Source organism: Manis javanica, chromosome 13, assembly GCF_040802235.1.
Source record: "Manis javanica isolate MJ-LG chromosome 13, MJ_LKY, whole genome shotgun sequence".
NCBI classification, from domain to species: domain Eukaryota; kingdom Metazoa; phylum Chordata; class Mammalia; order Pholidota; family Manidae; genus Manis; species Manis javanica.
The window spans coordinates 55196670-55224203 of NC_133168.1; the positions used below are offsets into that span (position 1 = coordinate 55196670).

At 35.0% G+C, this 27534-nt stretch overlaps 1 protein-coding gene across 11 annotated transcripts in view; it reads right to left on the reverse strand.

Annotated features, from left to right (window-relative positions):
• BCLAF1 (BCL2 associated transcription factor 1) overlaps window positions 1-25978 on the reverse strand; it is a 28692-nt gene extending 2714 nt beyond the window's left edge. The window contains exons 1-12 of one of the 11 annotated variants that reach the window (XM_073219647.1): window positions 25823-25977; window positions 19689-19792; window positions 17848-17958; window positions 16014-16919; window positions 14126-14791; window positions 13811-13980; window positions 11452-11557; window positions 10292-10376; window positions 7759-7934; window positions 6491-6671; window positions 5328-5474; window positions 5-217 (exon numbers count right to left, since the gene is read on the reverse strand). In XM_073219647.1, the coding sequence (XP_073075748.1) occupies window positions 5-217; window positions 5328-5474; window positions 6491-6671; window positions 7759-7934; window positions 10292-10376; window positions 11452-11557; window positions 13811-13980; window positions 14126-14791; window positions 16014-16919; window positions 17848-17951 (2754 nt within the window). In that variant the 5' untranslated portion in view covers window positions 17952-17958; window positions 19689-19792; window positions 25823-25977. Of the gene's footprint in view, window positions 1-4; window positions 218-5327; window positions 5475-6490; window positions 6672-7462; window positions 7626-7758; window positions 7935-10291; window positions 10377-11451; window positions 11558-13810; window positions 13981-14125; window positions 14792-16013; window positions 16926-17847; window positions 17962-19688; window positions 19793-25822 lie in introns of those variants that run through there. The other 10 variants (XM_017681258.3, XM_073219649.1, XM_017681259.3 and 7 more) reach the window with 10 other exon arrangements.
• Window positions 25979-27534: the final 1556 nt, after the last annotated feature.

The following is a 27534-nucleotide window of genomic DNA, read 5'->3' on the forward strand; positions in this document are numbered from 1 at the left end:
TTACCTTTTCTTCTTTGCGTCTGTCCTTCTTTTCTTCATTATTTTCCATGGTCTCTTCTTCATCTTCAACAATCCCGTCCCCTTGGTATTTGTCGTGAGTCCATTTTGGACTGCTACCTGATTTTTTGAAGTTAAAGCGCCCTCTGCCACGTTGAAAAGTACCACGACCTCTTCCTCTTTTGGCCCAATAATCCACACCATCATCTCTGTCATCATGCTACAGAAAGGTTAAAAACAAACACCACTGAAAAGTCTTTCTTAAAGGAAGACTGTTATACTCCCCCAATCGTAAGTCATGGTTTAAGTCTTCAGAACACTGGCCATATGAGACTTACTTTTATAAAACAAAAACCAACAAAGCTGAATTTTTCAACAAAAATATATTCCATTGTCAAAGCGATTAATTACATCCTACTGCTTAGTGACCCAAATATTGAGAGCTGCCCAGTTTTTGGGAGATCTGAACTACTAAATTACTGCCAATTTTCAAAATTTTTATCTTTTTTGCTTTCCATTATTTCAATCTAAGTCCACTTGTTAATATATGGTATGTAAATGAGATCAACTAGTATTTTTCCCAAAATAATTATCTTAGTCATAGAGAGTAACAGTCATAGAAATGTCTTTACATTATTACATTTCTAAATAAAATAGCTGGTACAAATTATACCTGAAATATAATAACAGATTTTAAAATCCTACTGAGACTTAAATCTAAGTCAATGTATGTTACACATCGATCTTCTAGGTTAGGGAATCTCACATGCCAAATCATGATGGTATGGTCACTGAAGAACTTACTCCTTCACCTGAAAATACTATAGCTATTACATTTCCCATCTTAATTTCTCATTAACTGTACCCAAATACAGATGTTTCCTGAATTACAAACTGTTCTTTTAAACAATCTGCATTACTGGGAAGTATCTGACTTTATAGGTAAGTATTAGATTCTTAAAAAAAAAAAACAAAGTTTTCCTGTAATTTAATTAACTGCTGCCCATCTCAAATTTGAAACTTTTTAACTCTACCACCTACAAAAATGAGAAATAAAGCAAAAATGACCCTTTATGAAAGGCCATAAGGCAAACAATGTTGTATAACACAGAATACTGGTCAACTGTTGCAAAGTTATTGAAACTTTTCCTCATGTATTATGATATAAGCACCTTTTTTAAAATACAGAATGTGCCTTGTGCATATTAATACATATCACCCTCCTGCATGACCTGAAAAGCTGTTACATAGATGTAATTAACAGACTGTATGAAAGAGCATTTATCAATTTCTAAAAATCTATCTTTACTAAACCACTAAAAGGTGACTAGAGGTGTGCATGACTCCATAATGAATTACCCAAGTATGAAATTACGTATGTCAGAAAGTTTAAATGTAAACCCAAAATAAACTATTTTAACATAGTCTGCTACTCAAAATAATGCCCACGCAACTATGTAACTTCAGGCTACCTTTCGGTAGCAGCACACCCAACTCTGGAGTTTGTGTTTTTTTGTTTGTAGCATGTACACAATATTCCTTGGATTTGTGGGAGAAAGCAAACGGGTTTTGGAGTCAGAGGCTTGAGTTTACATCTAAACAGAAACTGTGACTCGACATCCTCATTTTCAAAAAGGGAAATAGCCTTGAAGGAACAAAGATGACCTGTAAAACATGCCCAGTATGTAACATGCAAGAACCCAAATGGTAATAATAAGAATGTTTTTATTAGTAAGGATAAGGCATTGTTCTAAGCACTTTCCATGTATTCACTCATCTGATTCTCACAACTGCCCATGTAAAACACTGTTACTAATATCACTTTAGAATAAATAGAGGCACAGAGAAACTGATTAACTTGTCCAAGGCCACAGAGGTCCTCCTTTCCACTACCACTTATGCCCATCACCCACACAATATATATCCCTTAGATATCCTGGTGACAGTAAATGATTACCACATGAGGCGGCTTGGAGAAGAAATAGAAAATGGCAAACTAGACACTAGTTAAAATAGCCATTAATTTTAAATATAGAATCACCTGAAACTGAACAAAGAAAACAGTAGCTAGAAGATTGTTATTTTTCATATCCTGGAAGCTACCTAAGTGACGTTTTGATGCTAACCACACTAGCTCTTAATCTTCAACTTCTTAGACCCAAGAGTTCAGTCTTATTAAAATTTTTTAATAATTACTTCACATATGACAGAGGGCCAGACAAGTTAGATATTTATAATTATCTAACAGCCAAAAATGTTAACAAGAGAGGCCATATCAGAATCAAGACCTGTTGAATCCTCTTTTCTCTTTTACACAGAATGACCAAATATCAAAGAGTGTATGCATTAAAACTCCAACCCCACAGAACTCTTTTCTACCCGGGATTTTCTCTTCCTCAGAAGATACCAACCCAACACTGAGAACTTACCCATTTCAGTACTTTCCCACTTCCTCCAACTCTTCATATACTCACCCCTCTACAGAATTTTAGGTTCTAAGACTATTACCTTTCCTAGAGTACTTAGAATTGAAAACATTACTGTATCTTTGCACAAATCGAAGTTCTGAGATGGGATATTTCAGAAAAGAATTAAACAAGTGTTAGTATTACCCAGTAATGGAGGAAGAATGATACGGTGCCTTCAGAGCCCTGGCTCTGAAGCCCAATGCATGGGTTCAAATCCTGACCCCACTTCTACTAGCTATGCAACTTTGGTCAAGCTGCTCAATCTCTGTACCTTAACATTTTTTCATGTGTAAAAGTAAGTGGCAGCTCTACCTCAAAAGTATTTCCTTAGCACAAACTAAGTTAATACATGTAAAACATTTAGAATGATGCCTATAGCACAGTACACATGCTCAATAGTTATTACTGAGTACTGTTTAATTAATATGGACAAAATTTTTATGCTTGTCAATTATTCTGAAGAACCTAGGGGAATGTTTATATTTTCAACCAATTTTCTATTCCCAACTCCAGCGATCTAATGTTGAGTATCTCTTCAGATGATGCAGATAAATTCCTTTTAAATTTAAACATCCATGTAAAAGCCAAAGTTGTCAATTAAATTGCTTGTTAATTAAGAACTAAAACAATTAACTGTGGGAATTGATTTATAAGGAAAAAATGTATTAGTGTTAATTTTTTATCTAGTGAATATCAGCCTGTAACAAATGCTTGTGTATGTTTTATAAAGAAATAAAGAGCCCAGAAGAGCAACATACAAAATGTTACTGCTACTTACTAAGTACTAAGTGGCTAAATTCTTAAAATAACTCTTCTTGAATAGTGAAAAATACTGCCTAATTATAGGCTAACCTAAAATAATTATATTCCAATTAAAGGTAGTAACTATGATACCAGATTCTGAGAAAATGCCATAGGAAAGTGAAGGTCTGGCCTAAATTATTTTTAAAATGTTAAAAGAGATAATTAATTGCTAACTACTTGTCCACCTCTCATGACCCTCTTAACTTCTGACCTTTCACATTTGGTCTACTTACATGGCATTTTTACTCCAACTTTGAAAGGTTGGCCTTTTAATCTCCTCTCTTCTGACTGAGTGAACTCATCATGTCTTTAAATTGTGGCGTGTAAAATGATTTTTTTTTCTTTGTAATATCTTTATTAGCAGACTTCCCATTACACATTTCCATTTAATTTTTACTGGTCACTTCAAGAACAGAACTTAAATCTTCTTCTCGTATCGGCTTCTTTTCCCTGTATTCCTTATCTTAGAGATTCCTTCTTCTCACTACCCACCCCAACAAGAAGGTCCCTGTATAAGTTTCATAAATGTTACTTTAACTTTTCTCAGTCCTACCTCCTTAGTCAGACACTCACTATCAGATCTATTTGTTTTCCCAAGCATGTTCTTCTGAACTCTGGTTAAAACACAGATTTGCCAACTATCTAGCCATCTGAGTACTGGAGCCTCTGTACCATGTTTTCACTCCTGCTATATGCAGTTCACCGGACCATCTATTAGGTGAAAGACTCAAGTCAAGCTCCTCTATGAAGTCTCTCCCAACCACACTCTCCTTTGCAATAACCCAACCATATGTATTAAAATGTTTATTTCTTCACTACTAGTCTCCAAGCCAAGAACTAGAATCACATTTGTCTTTCCATGCGTAGTACTTAGCATAAACAGCAGTCTGTTAATACATAAATTCTCATATCAAAAACATGAGTTTTTTAAGTTTTTCCATAACTGAACAAAATGAATTTTACTTTCCAGATTGTCAACTCAAGCAACTCAAAACAAGCAAAAACTTCTCCTCAGAGGAGAGAGTATGGTGAGCAAACATTATACATAATGTACTTTATAAAAACTTAAACTCCTGGCCATTAAAATACCCAAGAGGCAAATGGAAATTTAATTTTTGTTAATAACTAAGTGCCCATTCTTTAAACAAAAATATAGATCTACTTCAGAATATAGCTCTGTCCTCTAAATGAGTGTTTCATGGACATTCAGGTTTATTCAAATATATTCATAAAAAGCCAAATGAAAGACATAATTCTACAAATTCATTACTATTTTCCTCCTTGATTCAAAAGTCTTCAGAACTAGTCCCTGAAACATGACTTCTGAGAAGCTATGACAAAAATGAATGTTTTTGGTAACAGTTTTGGTTACCAGACAACAATTTTGGTTATGCAACTAATAACCAATCTGATACTGAAGGTAGGAATCTGAATCTAGAAATCAAGTGTCTGTAAGGAAGGACAAATCCTTTTCCCCCATTCAAAACTGCAGAAAATTTCTATCATTATCCAGATAATCTTTCAGGACCCATCTTTTCTTGCTTCATCCCTTAAAAAACTACTTCAGAGAGAAAAGAATTTGAGGTGCATCAAATTACTATATCTATCAACTTCTCTATGTTTCATGTTTCTTTTATTCCAGTGAAAGTTAACAGCCTTCCTTGAGATCCCTGATTATATGTACTGTGAAAGAATTATTCTCCTTGTCTTTCACTTAAGCAAGAGCTGTGATGAAAGGTAAAATCTTAAAAGTTCCTACAACTGTCACTGTCTCACGGACAGATATGAAACATGTTAATGTTCTTCTTTGAATGTAGCTATCAAATCAGGTACATTTTTAGTTTACCCTGATCTGCCTGTGACATAAATTAAGTAAAACAGCACTAAAGGGACTCACATTTTCAAAACCTCAAATCATCTGGATAAGAATTTTTAAAAAGACCTCCCACATTATAGTGAAATCTTCTCATAGTACTGGATACCTGTACTCAAATGTATTCACCCAGTATGCTTTGAAAATTAATGCAAACCAAATAAACACAGATTTCTAACACCCACCAAGAAGTACTTCTTGCTCTTTGGGGTATATTCTGGATCCCATTCCTCTTCCTTCGGTCTCTTTTGAAAAGTAGTATTTGAGTTGTTTGGACCAGTATTTGTCCCAGCAAAAACTCCTCTGGCTCTTCCTCTGCCTCTAATTCGAAACTGATTAACATTAATAAAGTGGTTTAGTGATGCAATCACAAGATTTAGTTCATGCAAACTCTAATTTTACTGCAGTAACAGAAAACATATTCCTTCCTCAATCTCAATTTCGTAGCCACTGAGGACGGATCACAGGTGAAAAATTATACCAGAAAGCTGAGCACAGTAAGAAATGCAGTCAACTTAAACATTAGAATACTGCACTTTCATGCCCTGAACTAGTATTTTTTAAAAATCAAGTTGGTTCTTTTTCCTTTCACTAGTCAAAAAGAGTTGTCTAATTCTTTGAATCCCTAGTGTTCAACTATACGTATCAACATATAAGCAAAGCTTTTCTCTTTCCCAAATGAGCTAATGAACCCAACTAATAACCAATCTGATACTCAAGGTAGGAATCTGAATCTAGAAATCAAGCAGTCAAGATGTACTACTGTGAAGTCATTAAATTTACTCAAATTAATGTAAACATGGGAATGTGTATGCTATGTCGAATAAAAAAGTTACATGATTTATGATTGATATATAGATAAAAACAAGGTCTTGAAGAAAATAGGAAAAAATGAAAATAGCTGTAATACAGAGAGGAAATAGGAGTTTTCTTTTTAATTTTTGTAAGATACCTTTCCAAACTCAGTGACAGAAGGGATCTCAGTAACTTTCCCTGACTCTTGGGTTTTCAAGTACTATGTATAGTTATTGACTACAAAGTTAAGGAAGTATCTAAGTTTATATAGATGTTTCTAGATCTCAAAATGGCATTTATTTTTCTTAAATCAGGCAAAAAAATTTTGTTTACTGTTTACAAAGAAAGCATTGTCCCAGCTCCAACAACCCTTCCTTTCCCTGAAATGGCATTTATTATTGAAGATGGTATTCCAAACACCATTTCATTTTTAAAGACTAATTCTGGCTAGGAGTAATGACTCACAACAGATATTTTCTAAATCACACTATTTTACTTTCGTTATGTACAGTACTCTAAAATTCTACCAAATGATCAAAGATAATTTTCTTACGAAGGTTCCTCGTGGTCGACTAACTCCTGCAAAGCCTGAATATTCTTTGAGTTCATGATGAGTTTTAAAGTCTTCTTCTCTTTCCTTCTTACTTTCCTTTTCTTCTCGAGAACTGGGAGAAGAAGGTGATGCTGAAGAGGATGAAGATCGTGAATGATCTTGTTCTCTACTTTTGTGTTTACTGCAAAATAAATAAAACAAAAAAAAGTGCTATTTTTAAAAAGATAAAAGCCCTGTTGAATCTTATAATAAGAGGGTATTTTTCAAGTTAAAAAAAAACTATTCCCTATTAAAAGTATTACGTAATTAAAATAGAGTGGGTGTTAAACTTTGACACAGTCTGTTTCCATTCTGCTTCAGTATGTGTTTTACATTACTACTGAAAAACATGCTATAACCAGCCAGTTAGAAACTAGCAGTCTGGAAACTTCGAAGATTAAGGTTCAGTTCTTCAGTGTTTTTAACATTTTTTTTTTTTAAAGGAAAGGAAAAAGAAGAGTAGGAAAAAGTAAGAATGTTCTTAAGGCCAAGTTTCATAATGACTGCAGTTTGTATACACCCTAGGTGAGAACAGATGGTATGGTTTGGGTCGTAACACCATTATAATAAAAAGCATATAACACTACAAATACAAGTATAAATTAAAAAACACAAGTAAAATCCACCATTTACCTAATGAATAGCAAGAAAAACGATTATCTATGATACTTATACTTATTGACTTTATGATGATCAATTTTACATGAATCTAATGCAACACCCAAAAAGGTCATACCTGCGATAACTCTTACCACTTCTAACAGTATCCATGGAAACATTACTTTGAAAGACACATTGCTACTTCATGAAAACTAGTCCTTCCTCCCCCCATCTCTCCCATGTTAAACCACTAGATAGGTTTACAATTCTTGTACTCTGGGTGTTATGAGTTGAAAAAGTGCGGAATCAAGCATAACGAACCAAAGTTCTTACACAAACTGTTTCTAGAAATGCACTGCATTGAAGTCCAACCTCCTGATGTAGCCTGGATAATAGGACACATTAATTTGTCATTTTTTTTTTCAGTGTTAGCTTGCTATTCCAAAGTTTTTGTCCTCATCCACCATAAGCCGTGTAAAAGACAAATACATTTTTGCTGTAAAACAAATAATTTTAATTGTTTAAATTTAAACATTCGATTACACAGTCAAAATTGAAAGCAATTAAGCTGACAATTATTAAAGGCTAATTAGAAGCTAAAACCTAAGACAGACAGTTTTAACAATTACCTGTCATCTTTGTAAGATTTGTATTCCTTGTAATCTTTTGGAGTTTTTTCCTGCTTTCTGGATCCACTGGATTCCCTGGAGCCCTTGGAATCCCCCCGTTCCTTACTTCTTTCTTTTCTCCGACGATCAATGTCATGCCGAAGATCAGCAGAATCACACCTTAATTTTTTATCTCCCTATAAAAGACAATGTAAAATACAGATTTCAGGGGAGATATAGAAAATAATATATATACATAGCCAAATTTTATGACAGTAAACTGGCATTTTAGAAAAGACTGGATCATAGCATACTTCTATATTTAGTTTTTGTTTAAAAAAAGTATTTGATTGTTTATACCTAACATTTGTATATACAAGTGCAGTGGGACTGTGGAAGTTATTAAAAGCTAGTTATCTTGAAAACATCATAGGTTTTTGTTCAGAGAAATCCATAATGAACTTTTGTACAATAAAATGGTATATTATTTTTCCACTCAGCACATCCTCATCCTTCCAAACGGCATTTTTAAAGTGTAAATAGTTGAACATTAGCAGTTATACTCTATGGTTGTAATGTGCCCATCTGCCTATATAAAGTTAACAGATCCTAAAGTAATGGTTCACATAACTTAAACCTCATTATCACCAAGACCTTCCCAAGTAAGTTGACCAACCCAATCAAAACCACTCTGTAAGTAATTCTGTAATTTCCATAACATGCAAGTGGCTTATGACTAATAAAACCAGTAGAGGTTGAACAAGGGTAGAAACAAAGCCAGAAAAGTATTCCCAATCCTGTAACAAAGTATCTGGGGCCATATACTGCCCTTTCTCAATTCAGGTATTGCAACGGACATTAGTTTAAACTGGGTCACAATTCACCTCCTTCTTGTTCCATTGCTTTTTCAAATACTATATAATTTAGGAAGATGGAAAGAGGCATCTAGGAATGAAGAAAAATTATACATGAGTAAGATGCTAAGCAATGTGGACATCCTTGCTAGTATTCAACAATAAGAAGTACTTACTCTGGGAAGTCTAGCTATAATAACGTTCATAAGCATTCCTAAACCTGGAGCTATAAATATATCTCCATATGATATCCGCTACTCACCTATTTGCTCCCAGGGTAAAAAGAAAAAAATCTAATCAAGAGCAAAAACCTTCCTATTCCCCTAGATATTAACACGCCCACAAGTTAACAAGATGATGTAAGTGAAACTACTTTGTAAATTCCAAACTATATATACATTAACTATATAGTAACATATGTTAACTATTCAGATAGGAAGGTGAGGATAAAAAGCAATGTCATATCCTCTTGTCCATCCATCAGTAATTCACTATTTTCTCTCCTCCAGATTAAAATATGGTCTAATTAAAGAAGCAAGATACTCACTCTGTCAGAACAAAAGGACAGACTAAATTGGCAAAACAGAATTTATCACATTCAACACAGGTATTCAAATAGAAGCCAAAATTACTATTTACTTCTCAAAATCTGTTTTTCTAAGATCAATATGCCCCAGAGAAACCACTTTCTTTCTGAACTCTGAATTTCATCTCATCTAATTAGTTAATAGCATGCCCTATTTAAAAATTTGTATACTATAACAGTTAATAATAGATTCTAATGAACTACCAGTGCTTTCATAATAGTCCAATTATTCAACAATTCTACAAAAAAGACATACCCTTTTTTTTTTTTAAGAGAACAAATATCCAACAAGCTAATTATTTTCCAAGAATCATGGAGATAATACTTATACTTGGTAATGCTCGTAATTATAACCAAGCATTACTTCCAAGTCCCCTACCTTTTCATTAGAACAGTTGCTCATTCCCTTCTACTTTTCCCCACATTTCTACTAGACTTTTATGGCCTAACTAAAAAACACCCATTTCAAATTATCAGAGTACTACATCAGAGTCCCCTTAATAACCAAATTCCAATCTCATGGAGTTCTCTCACACAAGTCACTCAAGGCTTTCTCAAGTTTAAAAGCATTCTCCCCCTAATCCACTAAGATTCCAATAGTGAAAGTTTTTGTTCCAAACATTAATTTGTGTATCAGTTCTTAGAATGCTTATTTCTTAGTCCAGATCAAAAATGCCCAGTAGCATGGGGATTACTGCTTGTTCTGTGAAAAACCTTGAGATATTAATTTAGGCACACATAAATCAAGGTATATTTTACTCCGGTTTATCCATTTCACCTAAAAACTTTATAGAAATCCTAATATAATTTCTATCTTTGCTTTTAAAATTTTCCCCTGTCTACCTACTGATTCTTTACCCTCTTCTTAAAACAAATTTCTTCCTTTCATTAGCATTTCTTAAAAATTCTTGGTTTTAACTTAGATAACTTAGATACATACTACACAGTGTCAGTTAAATTTCTTCTAGGAAGGAACACAACATACACTTCCATAAATATGTGTAATTTATTTACAAATTAAAAATAGACTGCATTTGTAAACATTTTGCCTAAACTATGCTTAGTTGAACTAAGCTGAATTTAACATGAAAAAAATTCTCCATTCAAAACATACCTTTGGATTTTCTTCTTTAAAAACTCTCTCTTCACCTGCTAAACGGGTATGCTTCCTCAGGGCACTTGGAGAGATGTCAATTCTCCTTAACGTAAGATAAAATCTATTTGTAGTTACATTAACTTTATGATTCCAAGTTCCTCAGAACTGTCCATTTTTGAAAAGGGAATACTAGTTGTCTCCCAATCAACTAATTTAACATGGTAAGATTATTAATCTAACACCTAATACCTAATAAACAATTAATAAAAACTACATCCAACCCATGAAAAATGAATTAAAATGCTTCAACCAGATTATTTTTATATATAAGTGAAGCCTAACCTTTTAAAACATCAACCTTAATCACCAAAAAAGGAAAAACAGGTTTTAAGCTGAGTATTATAATTTTAAGTGTTAATCATACAATTATACATCCATCTCCCTCAATGAACCAACAGGATTATTTGTTTCCAGGTATCTCTCACATTTACATATTCAGTGGACCTTTAGTTTCATTATGTGCTTTTCCTTGCCTTTGCAAGGCAGTATCAGTTTCTACTTCTCAATGCTTCTTAAACAGTCACCACCAAAACCACACCTACTATACATTTAGAACTGAGTTAGACATTTATAACCATAATTATACTACTAATTATCACCACCAACCTGCACAACAGGCATTATTATCCTTATTTTGTATATGGAAAAAAACTAATGTTCAGAGATTAAAAGTAACTTATTCATCACACTGCAATGAAGTGACAGAGCCAGATTTAAACATAATTGTCTACTTTAACTTTCAGGCTTTTTTCAAGAAGAACTGTTCTCTCACACTGAGTACTTTTATTTTACAAACTTACTGGGAATACTAAAGGGTTACTCTAGGCATCCAGCCCCTCCCAAAAAAACAAATGTGGTAACTATTCAATTCCATACTGGACAGTAATAAATGTTAGTACTTTAAAAAAACTTCTAAAAACTAGTTTAAACCAAACTGAAAACTAAAGAAAAGTATTAATTATAAACTTTACAAGACTGGAAATATATTTATTCAAGGTACAAATCATGAATAGAACCAAAGTTCATTTCTATTATGATGACATAGTCCAACATGATCCTGTTTAAGTACTGTCTTTCTATCAAAACATTTTTACATACCCATTCAATAGTGCACATACCTGTGTATCTCAGGGCTCTTTTGCCGGGTACTATGTTCTTCGGTAGCTTTTTGATATGAAGTGAACCTCTCATTTAGGGTCACTGCAGGTGATTTGAAGTATTGCTCTGTTGATTTAGGAGAAATACTGCCCAGTTACCTTTACTTTAAGGGGGATTTTCATTTGTGACAGAAGGGCATGTAGCAGGTGAAAATAAAATAAAAACACTCAAGAAACCTACCAGAAAAGAATCAAGTGTTACAAAGAGCTCCTACCCATCCCTTTTAACTTCTTGTACCTTAAAAGGTTATCTGATGCAAAGTTCCTCGCAGGTCCCTGTCAATTCTACTTATAATCCACGAACAATAAATTAGATTAAATTGAGTGTTTAATTCCATTTCAGTAATGTATTACTACTTCCTCAAAAAGAACAGTATGTGAATGTCCTATACCTTACTGATATGAACCAAAGAAGTTACCAAGTAATCATTTGCAGAAAACAAAAAATCCTGAAATAACTACACAGCTGGTTTTAAATTAATACAATTATTTCATCAAGAACTATGTTGATAAAAAAAACTGAATTTAAGGAAAAAACTGAATACTGCCATTTCAATGGGGAAAAAATTTTAAGTCAATTAATACTCACTAATTTCTCCAATAATCTGGCATCTTGGCAAACCTGACAGCATATTTATATTGTTGTCTTTTAGCAATTTTAATATTAATAATATCAATACTGACTAGTTTTTAAACCATTTCAAGATATGCTACAAATGTTAAATAGAAAGACGTGTAAAATCATGAAATGTTACATTATGAAGCAAGCTATCTGCTTAACAGGTCAACATACATCTGTGTCAACTTACCGCCCAATATCCAGCACATGTCTCATAACCAATCATTAAAACTTGAAACGGCCACTACAAGGGTAGTGCCTCAATCATAATTCCATCAAACCCAGGAATTTGAGCTAGCAACTCAGTTTTTATGCCATTTTTGCCAGGAAGACAGAAGATTCAACTTTGCCTGTATCTTTCAACAGCTATTTTACTTTGAAACATGGATTTTGCCATTTCAAAACATATTCCAGGACCTAGTTATAATGAAAAAGAAAACATCACTGGGCATTTTCAGCTCTGTATTAGGTAAGAGCTGTTCAGATCGGTTGCACAATACCAATAATGAAACATAACTACAGTTCTTTAAAAAAAAAAAAAAGGAAAAAGGTAAAAAGGAAAAATTTTATCAAAACCTGATCTCAAAATTCAGCAACAAACTGTAAAATGTGGAGACAGGTCAAAAAAAGATGTAAAAAGAAAAAACGGTAATGTTTCATGTTTTATGTACCACAGTATATGGTCATAAACTGATTAACAAACCCAGTTACAGCCAAATAACTAAACTTTTGTCCCCATGTTTAAATAATTCATCAAAAAGAAATGCATTACCTATTCACTGATTAGAAATATCAAGTGCATGTAGAACTTGCTAGTGATAAGTGTCAACCATTACAATGAGTTGTTCTCATTTCAAAAGACAAACTTTAAAAACAAAAATAATGGCTTCTAAGACCAACAGCCATGGAGATTCCTGGCTAAGAACCTATTTCATATTAAGCTGCCTTTTAAACACAAAAGTAAAATAACCTAATTGCCCAAAAAAGTCACACCCTAAAACCCCTGAAAATTATTAATAACTCTGAAACTAGAATTGCATATTGGTAAAAATAGACCATCATTACTTTAACTGAACGGAACATCCCTAATCATCTTTAGGACCTAATGAAACATTCATCAATAATTATCCTAATTAGTCAATGTTTATGTAATCACTATTTATCCAATACACCTTTGTATTTCTTGAACTTTTTTCCCCTTTAAAAATCAACGCCATTTTTTTGTTTACTTATTCTTAAGAGTTAAGTATTATAACAAATTAAGTAATGCAAAAATAAGAAATTAATGTTTTCCCACTGTTTCAGGTTTTTTAGAAATTCTCAATAAATATTCGGTAACAATACTGCCTCACTTTGTTATAATTCATGCTGATTACATTACCACAAGTCATACAGGTGCAATGAAAAATATTCTGTAAGCATTCTGTACTTCAAATACAGTACAAAAGCACATTTCAAAAAACATTAATATACACGCTTTATCATACACGTTGCTATATGTTTTAACACCATTTAGCATTTCACTTTTTATTATACATCTTCATGGGTCTCAATGCTAGCAAGACTGACAGCTCTTTCATGAAACTCTTATTTTTTCCAAAATTTTAATCATATCTATGTATACCTGCTAGCCCTGGGGTACATTATTAGCATGACTTTTTTTATTTAGAAGGAATATTTCATTCACAACACTAAACATACCTTTAACATGATGAACCAAGGACACAATGTGCTGAATAAATGACTCTGAAGTGCTTTTGCTGGCTTGTGGCAACTTAATGTGGTCAAAGATGGATCGGAATTCTTGCTCCTTCTTGACAGAATGGACAAGTGTACTAGCAAGTAGCCTGTCTTTAGTCAAGGAAGCAGGTCTGGAGCACATCGGTAACACACACACACACACACACAAACAAAATACACCATTGGTTTGAATATGAAAATGGGAGTATGCTCAGAAAATAAAATAATAAACTAGAATATTAATCAGATTGTTAGTGGGCATCAATGTGGAAGTACCTGTTAGAATCATCAAGAGGAACAGGTGCCATTTTGAGTTTGACTTCAGGACGATGAGAATCACTGGCTATCATTTTGATCCTAAGTGGGCTCTCCTCTCTGAAGGTAGACTTTTCTCGTGCATCCAGATTCTTGTGTAGAGGGGGACTGTAATCAAAGAGGTCTTTGAGCTTTTCAGACTTTACCTGCTCAGGTGACTGAGTTTCTTTCTTTACTGTTATTCTCTCAGAATTTTTGTCATCTTCCTTGTGCTTATCTTTTGTAGTGCTAGGCCTTTCCACTACATAGCCAGTCTCTTTAAGTTTATAGTTTTTTTCTTCTCTAAATCCATCACTTTCTCTATTGCCTTTCAGTGAAACTTTGGACTTGTACTTGGGTCCTTCCTCCTCAGTATTCCGGTGAGATGCAGTAGCAAAATTTTTACCCTGATCTGCAAGGACTGACTTCCTGAACTGTCTATAATCCTCTGTCTCCTCTGTGTCATCCCCTTCCGAATCATTAAACTTTTGTTTTCCAGACTCTTTATCACTGAAGTAATCTAGAGCTTCCTGGTCTTCCCATTCTCCCTCTGCCCTCCCTTTCTCTGATCCTTTCTCCTTTGGAGCCTCTTTATCCCTGGTATTACCCCTATCAAGCAGGAATACTCTAGACTCTTCATCTGTGAACCTGTGAATAAGCAAAAAGAGGATGGTAACTCTGGATTGCATCAACCGTACAGCAGGTGCATACTTAAATAGTATTGCCCAATACCATAGGATCAGTAATAAGAGGAAAAAACCCTATACTGAAAAGTGCTTTTTCAGATTCCACTTTGAAGAAACATTAAAAGAATCCATGCAGCACTTCTGTACTGAGTTTTTAAATAAATCTACATAATAGGTCTTCCTGAAGTTTAAGAAGTAAAGCCATTCTCAAAAAACTTGTTCTATCAGTCATAGTCCACAATTCAGCACTAACAAATCCAAATTTCCAGATTCTATAACATACCACACAGCTTAGTTTTTGAGGTTAAGAATCACAAATATACTTATCTATTAGAATTCTATATAAGATTACACTAAAAATTCCAGACTATTTCACTTACTTATCTACTAATAGAAATGAATTCACAAAAGTGAACTTCAATGTAGTTGATGTTAGTTAATACACTATTTGAATCACAAAATATTTTATATACTTTACTGTAGAAAATTATTTTTGACAATACTAAGTAGAAACTATGCATCAGTTCAGTAAGAAAATCAATCCTAGGTTGTACAGCACTGTAAGTATGCTTGCACTATTTCCTCACTTAAAAGTCAGTCACACTAGATTAGTGACCAGTTTTCATTATGTTTTTTAGCAAATCTTAGCATGCTTAGAGAAAGTACTTGTTACTAGAGTCAGTAATACCATCTTTTCTATAGTCAGATTTATTAAAAGTTGGTAGCTGGACTGCTTATATTACCACACATGTAAGAACATGTAATATAACAGCATTACTTAAGCAGGTTACATTATAATAGTGAAGAGAACACAATAAGCTTTCAATGCTCTAACATTTACAAAATTAATCTCTAAGTTTTTATTGTTTTCATGTGGTAGCCATTAGTTATGCTGTATATGCTACTCTATTTATATTCTTAATCCTAGACTGACAACAGGCAAAATTAGAAGCTTATATTACAAACTCATTTCTATTCATATACAGGTTACACTATAATACAGTTCCTCTTAAAACACTTAATTTCCAAAACCAAACAGATGTTAAAAACCATTCTGAATTATAAAGAAGTCATGAGCAAAAATAGCTAAAACATATCACAAGGCAATTTTGTTTTATAATCCAAACAATTCAAAGAATGGAAGTATTAAGATTGTAATCTAAATTCTCTGCATTAGTGCTTACCTTTTTAAGAATTTTCCTGTCTTTGCAGTTTCCTGATCTCCACCATCAGGATAAAATGAGGAACGTCCCCTAGCCTCATCTCTTGGAGCATTCTGTGGTGTGATTGTCTTTGCAGGGCTTCTTCGTGAAGGGACATGATGAATTGGACTATTCTGAGAAGGACTGTATCTACTAGATCCATTTCCAACAGAACCAGACCCAGATCGTTCAGGACTATGCTGAATGGAATGTGAATGCTGAGAAGGGGTATTTTTTGCAGAGTGGGCTGTACTAAGCATAGGGGCATCAGAGCAAGATGAACTCTGACTAGGTGGTGTAGCAATCGGTGAAGGACTATGGGGTGATCTGGGGCTGTTATCATAAGCTGAAAGGCCAGGCCAAATATCACCAGATGTGGCTGATGATTTATTAAACTCATCAATAGATTCAGATGGGTCATGCTCAAATGTATCTTTTGGTTCCTCCTGTGATTTACTTTTCAAAGGGCTCTCTTCTTGGGGCTCCCCTTCGGCTTTTTTGGTTTGTTTTTCCTGAGACCCTCGTCTTTTAGAGACAGGAGATTTGCTATATGGAGATGAAGAACGAGAAGAGGATGATCTTGGAGACCTAGAGGATCTATATGACCGACGAGATCTGCTTCGGGATCTTTGAGAAGAAACGGATCTTCTTTTTGGACTCCTGGAACGTGAACGACCTCGTCTAGGACTCCTAGAGTGTCTTCTATTCCAGACAGGTCTATAACCACCTCGATGATATCTACCTCCTCCTCCTTGGTAATATCCTCTACCCCTTCCTCTGTACCCATAAGGTCGTCTCATTCCTCTATTATTTCTGTAATCTCGGCGGTAATCTCTAGAATACATACGATCTCTACTACGAGATCTTGAATATGTCCTGGAACGAGACCTAGAACTAAAAATGAAATAAATATCAATGCAAGAAAAATACACTATTCCATCCTACTGTTCTAAATACTTCTGGTTGAATATAATGTAAATAAATTGTCAAAACTAAAAATACATATTTCAAAAAATTCCTTATTTATACAATGTAAAAGTTTACTGTTTTCAATGAAAAGTCTAATTAGTAAGTGAATATGGACAGAATAAATCAAAGGCCTTAGGAATGAAGGCACAGAAAACAGGAAAAAAGTAGTGACATACCCAACAGGATATACTAATAAATTACAGTACATTTATGCAGGCACTTAGAGTGATAAGGTAGAAAAATATTTAATGGCATGGAAAAATAAATCAGTAAAACAATGTATACATAATATAGAATTAGGCCTAGGAAAGTAATGCAGATAAATCATAAACTAGTATTAATAATTAATGAGATTGCAGTCACTTATTTTCAACTTGTGGCTTCTATTTTCTATGCTAAGTATGTAACACTATTTAAGACGACCAGAGTTAATCATTTTTTAATTAAAGAATAAACTGACTGCAACCTCAAAGTCAGAAATAAGAAACTATGAAACAGTATGTAAAGACTGTGTACTACCAAGTATGTCTTATTATTATCCAACTCATCTCTTACCATTATAAATACAAAGAAATCCACAATATAGTACATAGTATAGTAAGAATATAAAATCTGAAGCCAGACTAACTGGATCCAACTATAAGCTCTGCCATTTACCAGCTTCTAACTTGGACAATTCTCAGTACCTCCAACACTAAAATGAGGATAACAATAATCCATTTCACACGGTTATTTAAGAATAAAATATATTAATGAGTTTAGCACTGTGTCTGTATATAATAAATGCTCCATGAATATTAGCTGATATGATTACCACGTTTAAAGAGTTAAAAGCACAGTAATTCACCTGTATCTCTTCTTTCTCGAGTGTGATCTTGATCTTGATCGAGAACTAGATTGTGATCTAGACTTTGATCTTGAAGAGTGTGATCTAGAATTGGAGCGACCCATTTCTTTTCTTCTAGTCAAATGAAAAACAAGAAAAGGTTAAAATCAGCAGTATAACTGAGGAAGTTTCACACTATTATTTAATTTATTTTCAGATACAAACTGAATTTTACAAGACAAAAGCTTATCAAGGGGTATTTTTCATCATCATTATTTTCAAATGAGTACTGAAAGTTAATTATCCCTGATGAAAGCTGTATTTTCCACTGCATGACAGGCACCATATTTGAATACACAACAGAAGATCTCTATGGACTGCCCCATCTAAAGTACCTCAATCCACAAGTCAGCAGCTGCAAAAGCTAAAAAGAACAATGATACCAGACTGCAGCATCATGTTATGTGTTATTCCATGCCCAATACAATGCCTACCTCTCCTGTAAAAAAGATAAGTTATCATCAGAGTGTAAAAGATTAGGAACCTAGAACAAAATAAAACTGGCATAATTCTAAAGAAAAACCTACCAGACTGTCGTAAGTACTTTATGGCTTTGAAATAGGACTAAATTGACCTTTCCATGTATACCATACTATCTGGAATGGTGGATATAGTTTCTTAGTAGAATAAAAGTCACTAAGTCTGTGAACTGCTGGAATCATGGCTCTGCTCTCAACAATCATGACTGCAGAATAAAAATGGGCTTATGTGACAATACCTTAGTTCTCAGGTAGCTTTCTGGTTAAGTACACTAAAAAGGATAAAAGAGAAACTGGAGAGATTGCTGTAAAAAGAGATACCAGAACTACAAGAAAAGGTAAATTGGGCACCAATTTTCTGATTTTTCTAAACACTACTTATTATCTAATACAATAATCAGACTTCATTGGTGAAGACATCGGTAATACACACCTGACTTAGAAGATCAATGCTTAACAAAATTAAATGTGTAACACCTATATATATAGCTCTCAAGTTTATTTCTGCTATTAACTACTTCCAAATTTTCACTTACTATTATTCAAAGTAATTATTGCCATAAAAATCAACTCACTGAATTTTCAATAGCCTGCAACTGCCCTAAATTTAAACCATTTTCCTACAACCAAATATATTTGAAGGCATTTAATTTTACCTACCTAGGCTTTGCTCAGTATTCATATTTGTAGTATTTACAAGTATTAAGGCGAGTTGAATTATAAGAAGAGACAATGTCTGCATACTTCCTCATCATAAAACACAAATGACAAATTCAAGAGGTCTTAGATAAATATTTATTTCAAAATAAAACAACTATCCTCAAATTACAAGCATCAGTTTTGTCTAAGTAAGAAATACATAAAGCACGTTCCTCAGAGATGCATTAAGGACTAAATGAGTTGATACAGGTAATACACTTAATATAATATTCAGCAAATAATAAACAATCAACTTAATTACCTTAACACCAATGTAAAGGAGAAAAAAGCTAAGTTATGGAACTCCTCTTGTGTGCTTTAAGGGAAGATGAATTAAACAGGGTTATTTTGTCTTGTTTATTTTAAACAGCTTTGTGTGTTCTCAGTCTTTAAGTAGATGTGTTTCTAGAAGTAAAAGCAAACATACAACCTAGAAGCAGGAAAGATAAAGAATCTTTTCCTTAAAGCTGACTTAAAACCTGGCTTCCTTCATATAAGAACCAACAAAAACATCAACAATAAAAGCTTCAAACCACATGACTTTAAATCACACTGAATTGTTGAGTTCAGTAGTCACATTTTCTCAAGCCAAAACTGAGAATTGGAAAAATGAATGCTACTTACCTTGGGTTTTATGCAGGATCAAGCAGTCAACTGAAGTCTTTGAGGTACTGTAATATTCTTCCTGGAGAGAATGTTCTGAGAAATTAAACTCTGAATTCAAATTCCTAGCAAAGATAAAAAACATGAGTTTGATTTATGATAAATTAAATGCCCAATGTTTATAATGCATCACACTAGGGACTGCAATAAAATCTTAATAAAGGCACTAATGACTTCAGAGAAGGAGAAACTGATTTAGGAAATAACTATAAAAGCTTAAGAAACTTTGTTTTAATCAGAATGCAGCACTGCATCATCCAACTGACACCACCTTTACTTTTTAATACTTGAATTATAACTTTAGCAATCTGAGCTTCAGAAAACAGAGGCTATGTTACCATCCTATCAGAAAATTCCGAAGTGACTAACATAATGCCATCTTCTCTATCATGTCATGTATGTGTCAGTATTCACAGCATGGCAATTCATAACTAACCTACGATACAAGCTTATTTTAATGCTCTGCTACTCATCTCTTGGACAGTTCCTTTCAAACAATTTAGTTTTATCCGAAACTGATTTTTTAAATTCATGTACAGCCATCACAGTAACTAAGCATGTGATTAAAATCATTTTGAAACATGTACAGATATTCCAATAAAAGCACATCCAGTAAAGGAAACAAGTATCTTCTGGAAGCTGATACTCTTCCTAAACCAATTTACTAATGCTATGCAAATTAACTTAAATTTTGCACAAAATATTATCATCAGTTATCAACACTAAAAAAACCGCTTTGTGAATAACATTCAGTGATTAATGATTACTGCAAGGGGGACAGCCAAAAACACTGAAGGAGCAGAAACTAAATTAAAAAACACAAGATAGATACAAGCCTACACTCAAGGGATTCATAAACAAGCTTAAATGAAAAAAAAAAACACATTAATATGAAAATCTGTGAATCTTACCAAGTAATAAACCTAATTTTAAAATGCAATGAAACTGGAAATAAATGATAAGATTAAACTGGTGAATCAAGAAAAAATGTCCCCTAAATAACGAGGGTCCTTAAACTGGAGAAATTAAGAGGTTTAAGGTTCAAGCTAGGAAGAATAAGAACCTAGTAATTAAGAGAAACACTAAAACAAAAAGTTGCAGAAACAAAAGACCACGGATACAGAAACAAAAATATTTCTAAACTGCATACATGTTTAGTTTTAAAAACATTAAATCCCCCAAGTGGGCAAGGGAAAACTAAATATCTAAATCACTGTATTGTTATAAAACTCTATTCTGACCTAGAAGTACAACACTACTGATTCAATTTACTGCTGGTAGTGATATTGGCTCATTTTAGCTAACACTTCCCTAAACAATTTTAAAAGGCTCATTTTAATTTCTATATATCCAGAGAAGAACCAACTGCCAAATCCCTCTTTAATCCAAGTCATGATTTTTTGAAGCTCAAAGAAAACACGCACTAGATATAGCAAAGTAAAGGAGGAGGGGATGTAGGCTATTACAGCAGAACAATATATAATGTTCACAATCTACAAATATTTAAATACCCAAACCAAGAACTCAATGGTCATATGTAAAATATAACACAATATATTTACTTGTATTTAACAATATTTAACATAAAATATACTTAACATCTAACAATATTATTAATATAGTCAGTATAAAGACTATAATAAACCCAACTAATTTTTTTAAATGAAAGTCTATGTACAAAGCACTGTACTAGGTATTATTACTGGCAACATGGCTACGTAAAAGGTTCCTGCCCTCCAAAAATCAACTACAGGAACAGAAACCAGCAAACCATAGCAAACTAAACATCTAAATACCAACTATGTGCAAAGAACTGTGAAATGATTTGATTTTAAGTGCTGCATGTTTAACTTTAACAAATCATCTCATGTAACCCTCAATCGCAAATCATCTCATTTAGTCCTCATAATCTCCTAAACTAGGTATTAATAATCCCATCTTTCAAATGAAGAGAACTCATTTTCAGAATTTGTTTGAATTTATTTGGTGCCCATTACATGCCAGACACCATTATTCTAGCACTGGCATTTTAAGTAACTTAAGTTCCCAACTTTCTTGGAGCTTATGTTTAAGGGAGGGAAGAAAGAAAACAAAAAAAACAAGGTGATATGGTAACAAGGGGTGGAAAAGACAACTATTAAAGTTGTCCCTGGGCCCTCTTAAAGAAGGCAACATTAAATCTAAAGACAAGGAACATTGCAAAGATCCACAGAAAGAAGAGGATTCTAAACAATGGACACAAACTTAGCAAAATCAGGACAAAAGATCAGTGGGAAGGCTAAGGTACTATGATAAAGGAGAGAGTATGCGATAAGGTGGAAGAAGGATGGACCAGATCTAATAGTATCTAGTAAGCAGGCCAGAATGATGAGTTTGGATTTTATTCTAACTGTAATGGGAAGGCCCTGGAAGGTCTGATACAGGAATTCACACTTGATTTACATTTTAAGATGGATGCTGTGTAGAGCATGGAAAACATAGACAGGAGAACAAAGAGACAAATTAGAAGGTTGAAGTTCAATATAATGGTTGCCTGGATAAAGTGGTAGCAATAAAGATAGAAAAAGAAGGCTAATCTAGAATTTGGTCTGGAAATACAGTCAACACTACTTGCTCAGACTGTTAGCGGAGGGGAGCAAAGGGAGAGAGATGAAAACAAAATCAACAGTGTCTCTGAACTCTAAATTTTGGGCTCAACCATCTACAAGAAGTGCAAATCTGGGGGAGAAAATAGATTTCTCGGCCCTGTTAGGCTGTCCATAGTCACAGAACATAAAATGGCTGATCCAGAATTTGACTGAGGATCTCCTGATTCCAACTCTTGTGCTGTCTCCAATACTCAGACAGGTGCATGATGTGGCCATAACCTATATATAGAATTCAAAACGCCAAATCAAATCTTCCCTTAAGAACAACCAAGATCACTTACTAAGATTGTAAAAAGAGATGTAAAACGAGACAGGGAATAAATTGCTTCCTGCATCTTTTTTCAACTGACTCACCAACAAGTGAAGAACACAAGAAAATAAATCAGGCTTTATTTTTTTAATAAAATAACAGAGCCTATCTTTTATGGATAATACATTATGATCAGGTACAACACAGTGATAAAGAGAGCAAAAACAACTGGGCTCAACACAATATGGAAGATCAAACTCCCTAAAAATGGATTCTTTAGGTTACCCTCTATCAAGCATACTTGAGCCAAGTCTTCATATTAGCAGATTTGGGGGAGTTTAGGATCCAGATATTTGTAGCTTAATTTATTCACATCCGTAATAATTTTAAAAGTAATATCCCATGATTATTATCTCAATAGACTAGGTTCAAAAACCTGGCCTGTATTATTAACTAGCTGTCCAACACTAAAGTTGTCTTAAAATCTTTTCACTTCAATTTTCACAGGCATAAAACACGGCTAATAATGGTACTTTAATGATAACGTTTAACAAACTGAACTAATGACTATAAATAGCTTAATACTTGGCACACAGTTACACTCAAACATTAGCCATCATTACTGGTATACCTGCTTTGTGAGTCTTTCCTGCAGGTTATCTATTAATTCTGCTTCAAAAAGTTCTGTAAGATTACTCTAATTTTTTGATATTGCATTAATCATTACACGAAAGTCTTTCAAGAAATGATAATGATGAGAATTCTGCCTTAAGACACTTCCAAAACAAGCAAAGAATATTAAACAAAACTGGTAAATGTTGACAATTATTAAATATAGATGATGAAAACATGGGAGTTTATTATTTTCCCTACTTTAGTGGCTGAAAATTTCCATAATTAAAAGCTTTAATTAATGACATGTTTAGACAAAAATTTTTAGTTTTTTGTCCAGCTTGTCACCCTGCTTCAAAAAAAAAAAAGTATGGAGCTGAGGAAAGAATACCTGCACTCTAAACCAGGTTGTGCCACTCCCTGGTTCACGTGGCCTTAAGCAAGCTTTCTGCCTTTCTGGCCTCCACCCAATGTAAATGGAGAAATACTGAATCGAGTAAAATTAAAGTGTCTGAGAACTCAAAAATATTAAACAAATATAGGCTAGTATTATCACCACCTTACTGTCTGTAGATTGGCTGTTTTTTTCAGTCCTGGGGGCAATTAATCAATTAATTAAATATTAAATGATTAAGACTCTTGGATAACCTGACCATTAGTTAAGCTGGATGTAAAAAATTAAATTCATAACCTGTAAGTGTAACCTAAATATTTACACTTACTGCCCAGAGATATTTGGACTTCTTGATTCCCTTCTCTCTACTGGTAATTAGCTAATCAAATCACTAGTAAATTACACAGAATTTAGCTAGTGTTCAACTAATGATTTTGAATGTAGTTTCGGGAAACTCCCAATCCAAAACTCTATGTAGAACTGAAGAGACTTCCTCCATTTTCCAGGCCTTCTCTAATACGCAGCACAGCTAGCTCCCACATAAGACATTCAATAAATTCGGCTAGCCCTGATCCTACCAAGTGGCAAGTTTTCAGAGGTCTGTTTCCAAGTTCTAAAATACTTCTATTCTTCCAAGTCAATTATCAGCTTTAGCTAAAAAAATTAAAATCTCCTTTGCCACCATTTTAATTATCTGAATTAGGAGGAATTCAATGCTTACCACAATGTAACAGTGAAAGCATGACATCCTTTAACGAAGATGCTACAGAACGAGAAAGGCTTTATGTAGGTTCTTCCCCGAGAGTTATTTCAGACACAATCCTTTCTATCAAATTATCCTGAAATAGCTAGGATCACATACAAATGCAAATAAACCTGCGGCGGTTTTTCCTATGTAAAGGTTCTTTCTTGTCTAACAGTAGCCCAATTATTCCACCTAGAGTCCAACTGGAATGAAAATTCACAGGATGGATAGATAAGGAATTTTGTTTTTTTATTACCAAAAAACAAAAGGATGCAAGTCTCAGCAGCTAATTGTTTACATCCGTTTGGTCACATGTGCTTTCAACTTTAGCCATAGATTTTTTTCAACTATTAAACGCTAAAAAAAATAAAAGTTGGATGTAGAAAAGTAGTTGCAGATACTGCTGCTTGCCTCTGTTAAGAAAAATCTTCAAAGAAAAGAAAATGTGGGCAAAGTCCCTGACCTCAACGCACCACTCGCACCCATTTATTTCACAAAAACTCTCTACCTATCAGTTACATTTCTGACCCAACAATGTATTCATTTGGGCTGAATCACTTGCCCAAAGGACGTGACTTCGCTGGTACTACTGCACAACCAGTGCTCTTTAAGCCGGTGTGGCACGGCCACCCTTAGATCCATTAGCAAAGGTCCGCTCCCCATGATAGGAAATGATAAAGAGGCACCAACTCCTTAAAATCAAGAGCGCACGTTTGCTTCAAAACAGAGTGGGTTGCCAGAGAGATCCGTTAAGATTAACCGCGGAGAAAATTTTCCCCAAACACCCACGCCCAGAGGAGGAAGCCGGGGTCAGTTATGAGGGTCTTAAGACAAAAGTAGAGTAACAAAAACGGGGCGTAAACCGATGGTAGCGTCAGGTCGGGGAAACTGAGTTTAAACACGAAGCGAAAACGGGTGAACCTACTACCCAGTGTAGCCTGCTACAGGTCATAGCTTTTTTTAATTAAAGCCCCAAAGGTCGGGAAGAAAGGTGGCGATCCCAGGCCATTGAGAGGGGAACTCAACTAGCACTTCCACCCGCCTCAGGAGGCGAAGGCGGGGAAGGGAGGAGGAAGCGCGCGTGCGCAGGGCGAGCGTTCAGTCGGACGCGCGCAAGGGTCCGGACGGAGAGAATGGGGGAAGGGTTGAACAGAGAAAGATGCGCACGCGCACAAAAAGGCCGCGCGGTCGCCGGGTCTCGAGCCAGGTTTGCAGCCGCGCGCGAGCGCGCGCGCACCAGTCACGCTACTCACCCCAACCCCCATCTTCTTGGCCCATAAGGCCTCTCAAACCTAAGGACAGAGAAACCCAAGAATAACGGCGCAACGTCTCTTGGGTTCTTCTGTTGCCGCTAATCCGTCACAGCCCACAAAAGACTCAAAAAATATAAACTAGCCTTCAGTAGGCACTCCCCTCTGAGTGAGCTGAGCGCAGCGCGAGGCCTACCTGACACTCCGAAGCGCCGTTCCCGGGACTATCTCTGTTGTAACTACACAGCGGCCATTTCCCGACTCAAGAACGGGAGGAAAACCATAGAGGTATCTTCGACGCGCTAGCTCGACTCCGTCACTTCCGATTCGGGCGTGGCCTCCAGTGCCACTAAATAGCTGGACAAGCCCCGCCCACCCTTCCGCTCAAACCGGCTGCCAGGATGCTATTAAGATATTGCCTGAGGCTTTCTGGGAAGTCGCGTGGCTAGTCTCGCGCGAAGATCGGGCGGCCTCGCCTTCTGGCTTTCAGAGGCTACCAGGGCCGAGAAAGTGGAGGGTGGTGGGCGGGCTGTTTTGTTAGGCCGTGAAGCCCTCGCCCAAGATGGGATTAGGTGGTGTCTGCCTCGCTTTGAGGGGACCCTCCAGGCCTTTCTTTCGCCCCCACCTTTTGCTCCTCTGGACCATTTTTTTCCGTAGGGCCGACCCAGACCGGGACAGAGAAGCTAAGCGACAGTCTCACGGAGGGAAAGACTGGGAAGCAGGAGGCGGCTGTTAGCATGCCGCGACTCCCTTCTCACCAAACGCCGCCTGCCTTTGGACGCCTAACTTGAAACTAGGAAGTGATGCTTTTGCTTTGATACAAAATGGGTCAAACGCACTTAGATATTAAGAAAGTAACCACGATCTAAGCCCCTTTCCAGAGCGTCAGGCCGACTGTCGTACCCCTCCCGGAGTTAATGCCGCAGTATCCCGGAAGGTTTCCGGCGGTTTGCGTCAGAGGACGCTTCTTTCCTCGTGACGAAGCTAAAGCTTTGCCTCTTAGGCACTTGAAATGTTAGCCATAAAAATAAAGCAGAGCACGAAGCGTAACCATCATTTGTGCCGGCCGAAACACACAGCCCACATAGCCTGGTCTGCCAAAAATATGTCATTATAATATAAATAGGCAAGCCACATTTAATTTAGATAGAATTTCAAGTGAGAGCCATAGCACATTTTCTATCAGTACTTGAGCTGTACTTTTTTTCTTGGGGCTTAAAACCGTTAGTACTTTGATGCTTGGGGGACATAAACTACCTTACAAGACTTAAAAGTTGTAATTAGCAACCAGTCTTTCATCGAAAATGAAATCACCTCTCCATCTGAAGCACTGTAAATGATTTTAAACAACCTGAATAGTAATGAAGATACATTGGGACAAATCCTTTAATAAAATAAAAGAGCCATGCAGACTTCTCTTTGAACTAGTCCATTTGATACATGATACTTGCTTTTACCACCTATGAAACTGAAAGTTTCTGAATTCAGATCATTCATGTTTTATGCATATTCACTGTATTGTCTTATTTTATTTTCACAACCTGAAATTCCACCATTATAGCCCCAGTGTTTTGTAATGAAATTTGTGTAACTGTTGAAAATACAAATAACATAAAAAAGAACATGGATAAATCCAGAGCCCATTGAACAAATGGCCAATAGATAAAAATAGAAAATATCCCAAGAAGAAACATAAATTTTAAACAAATGACCACCCTTACTAAAAAAGATAAATATAAACAAGAGTCATAGTGAAATAGTAATTTAAATCTAATGAATTACTAAACTAATTTTAACTTAAAGATCATTGACAATTTACTGTAAATATGTTTGTAAAACTTTCCTTTGAGGTATTTGCTTCATCTCATTTTGGTTTGTTTTAAAGAACAGGAAAAGACTGGATAAAGT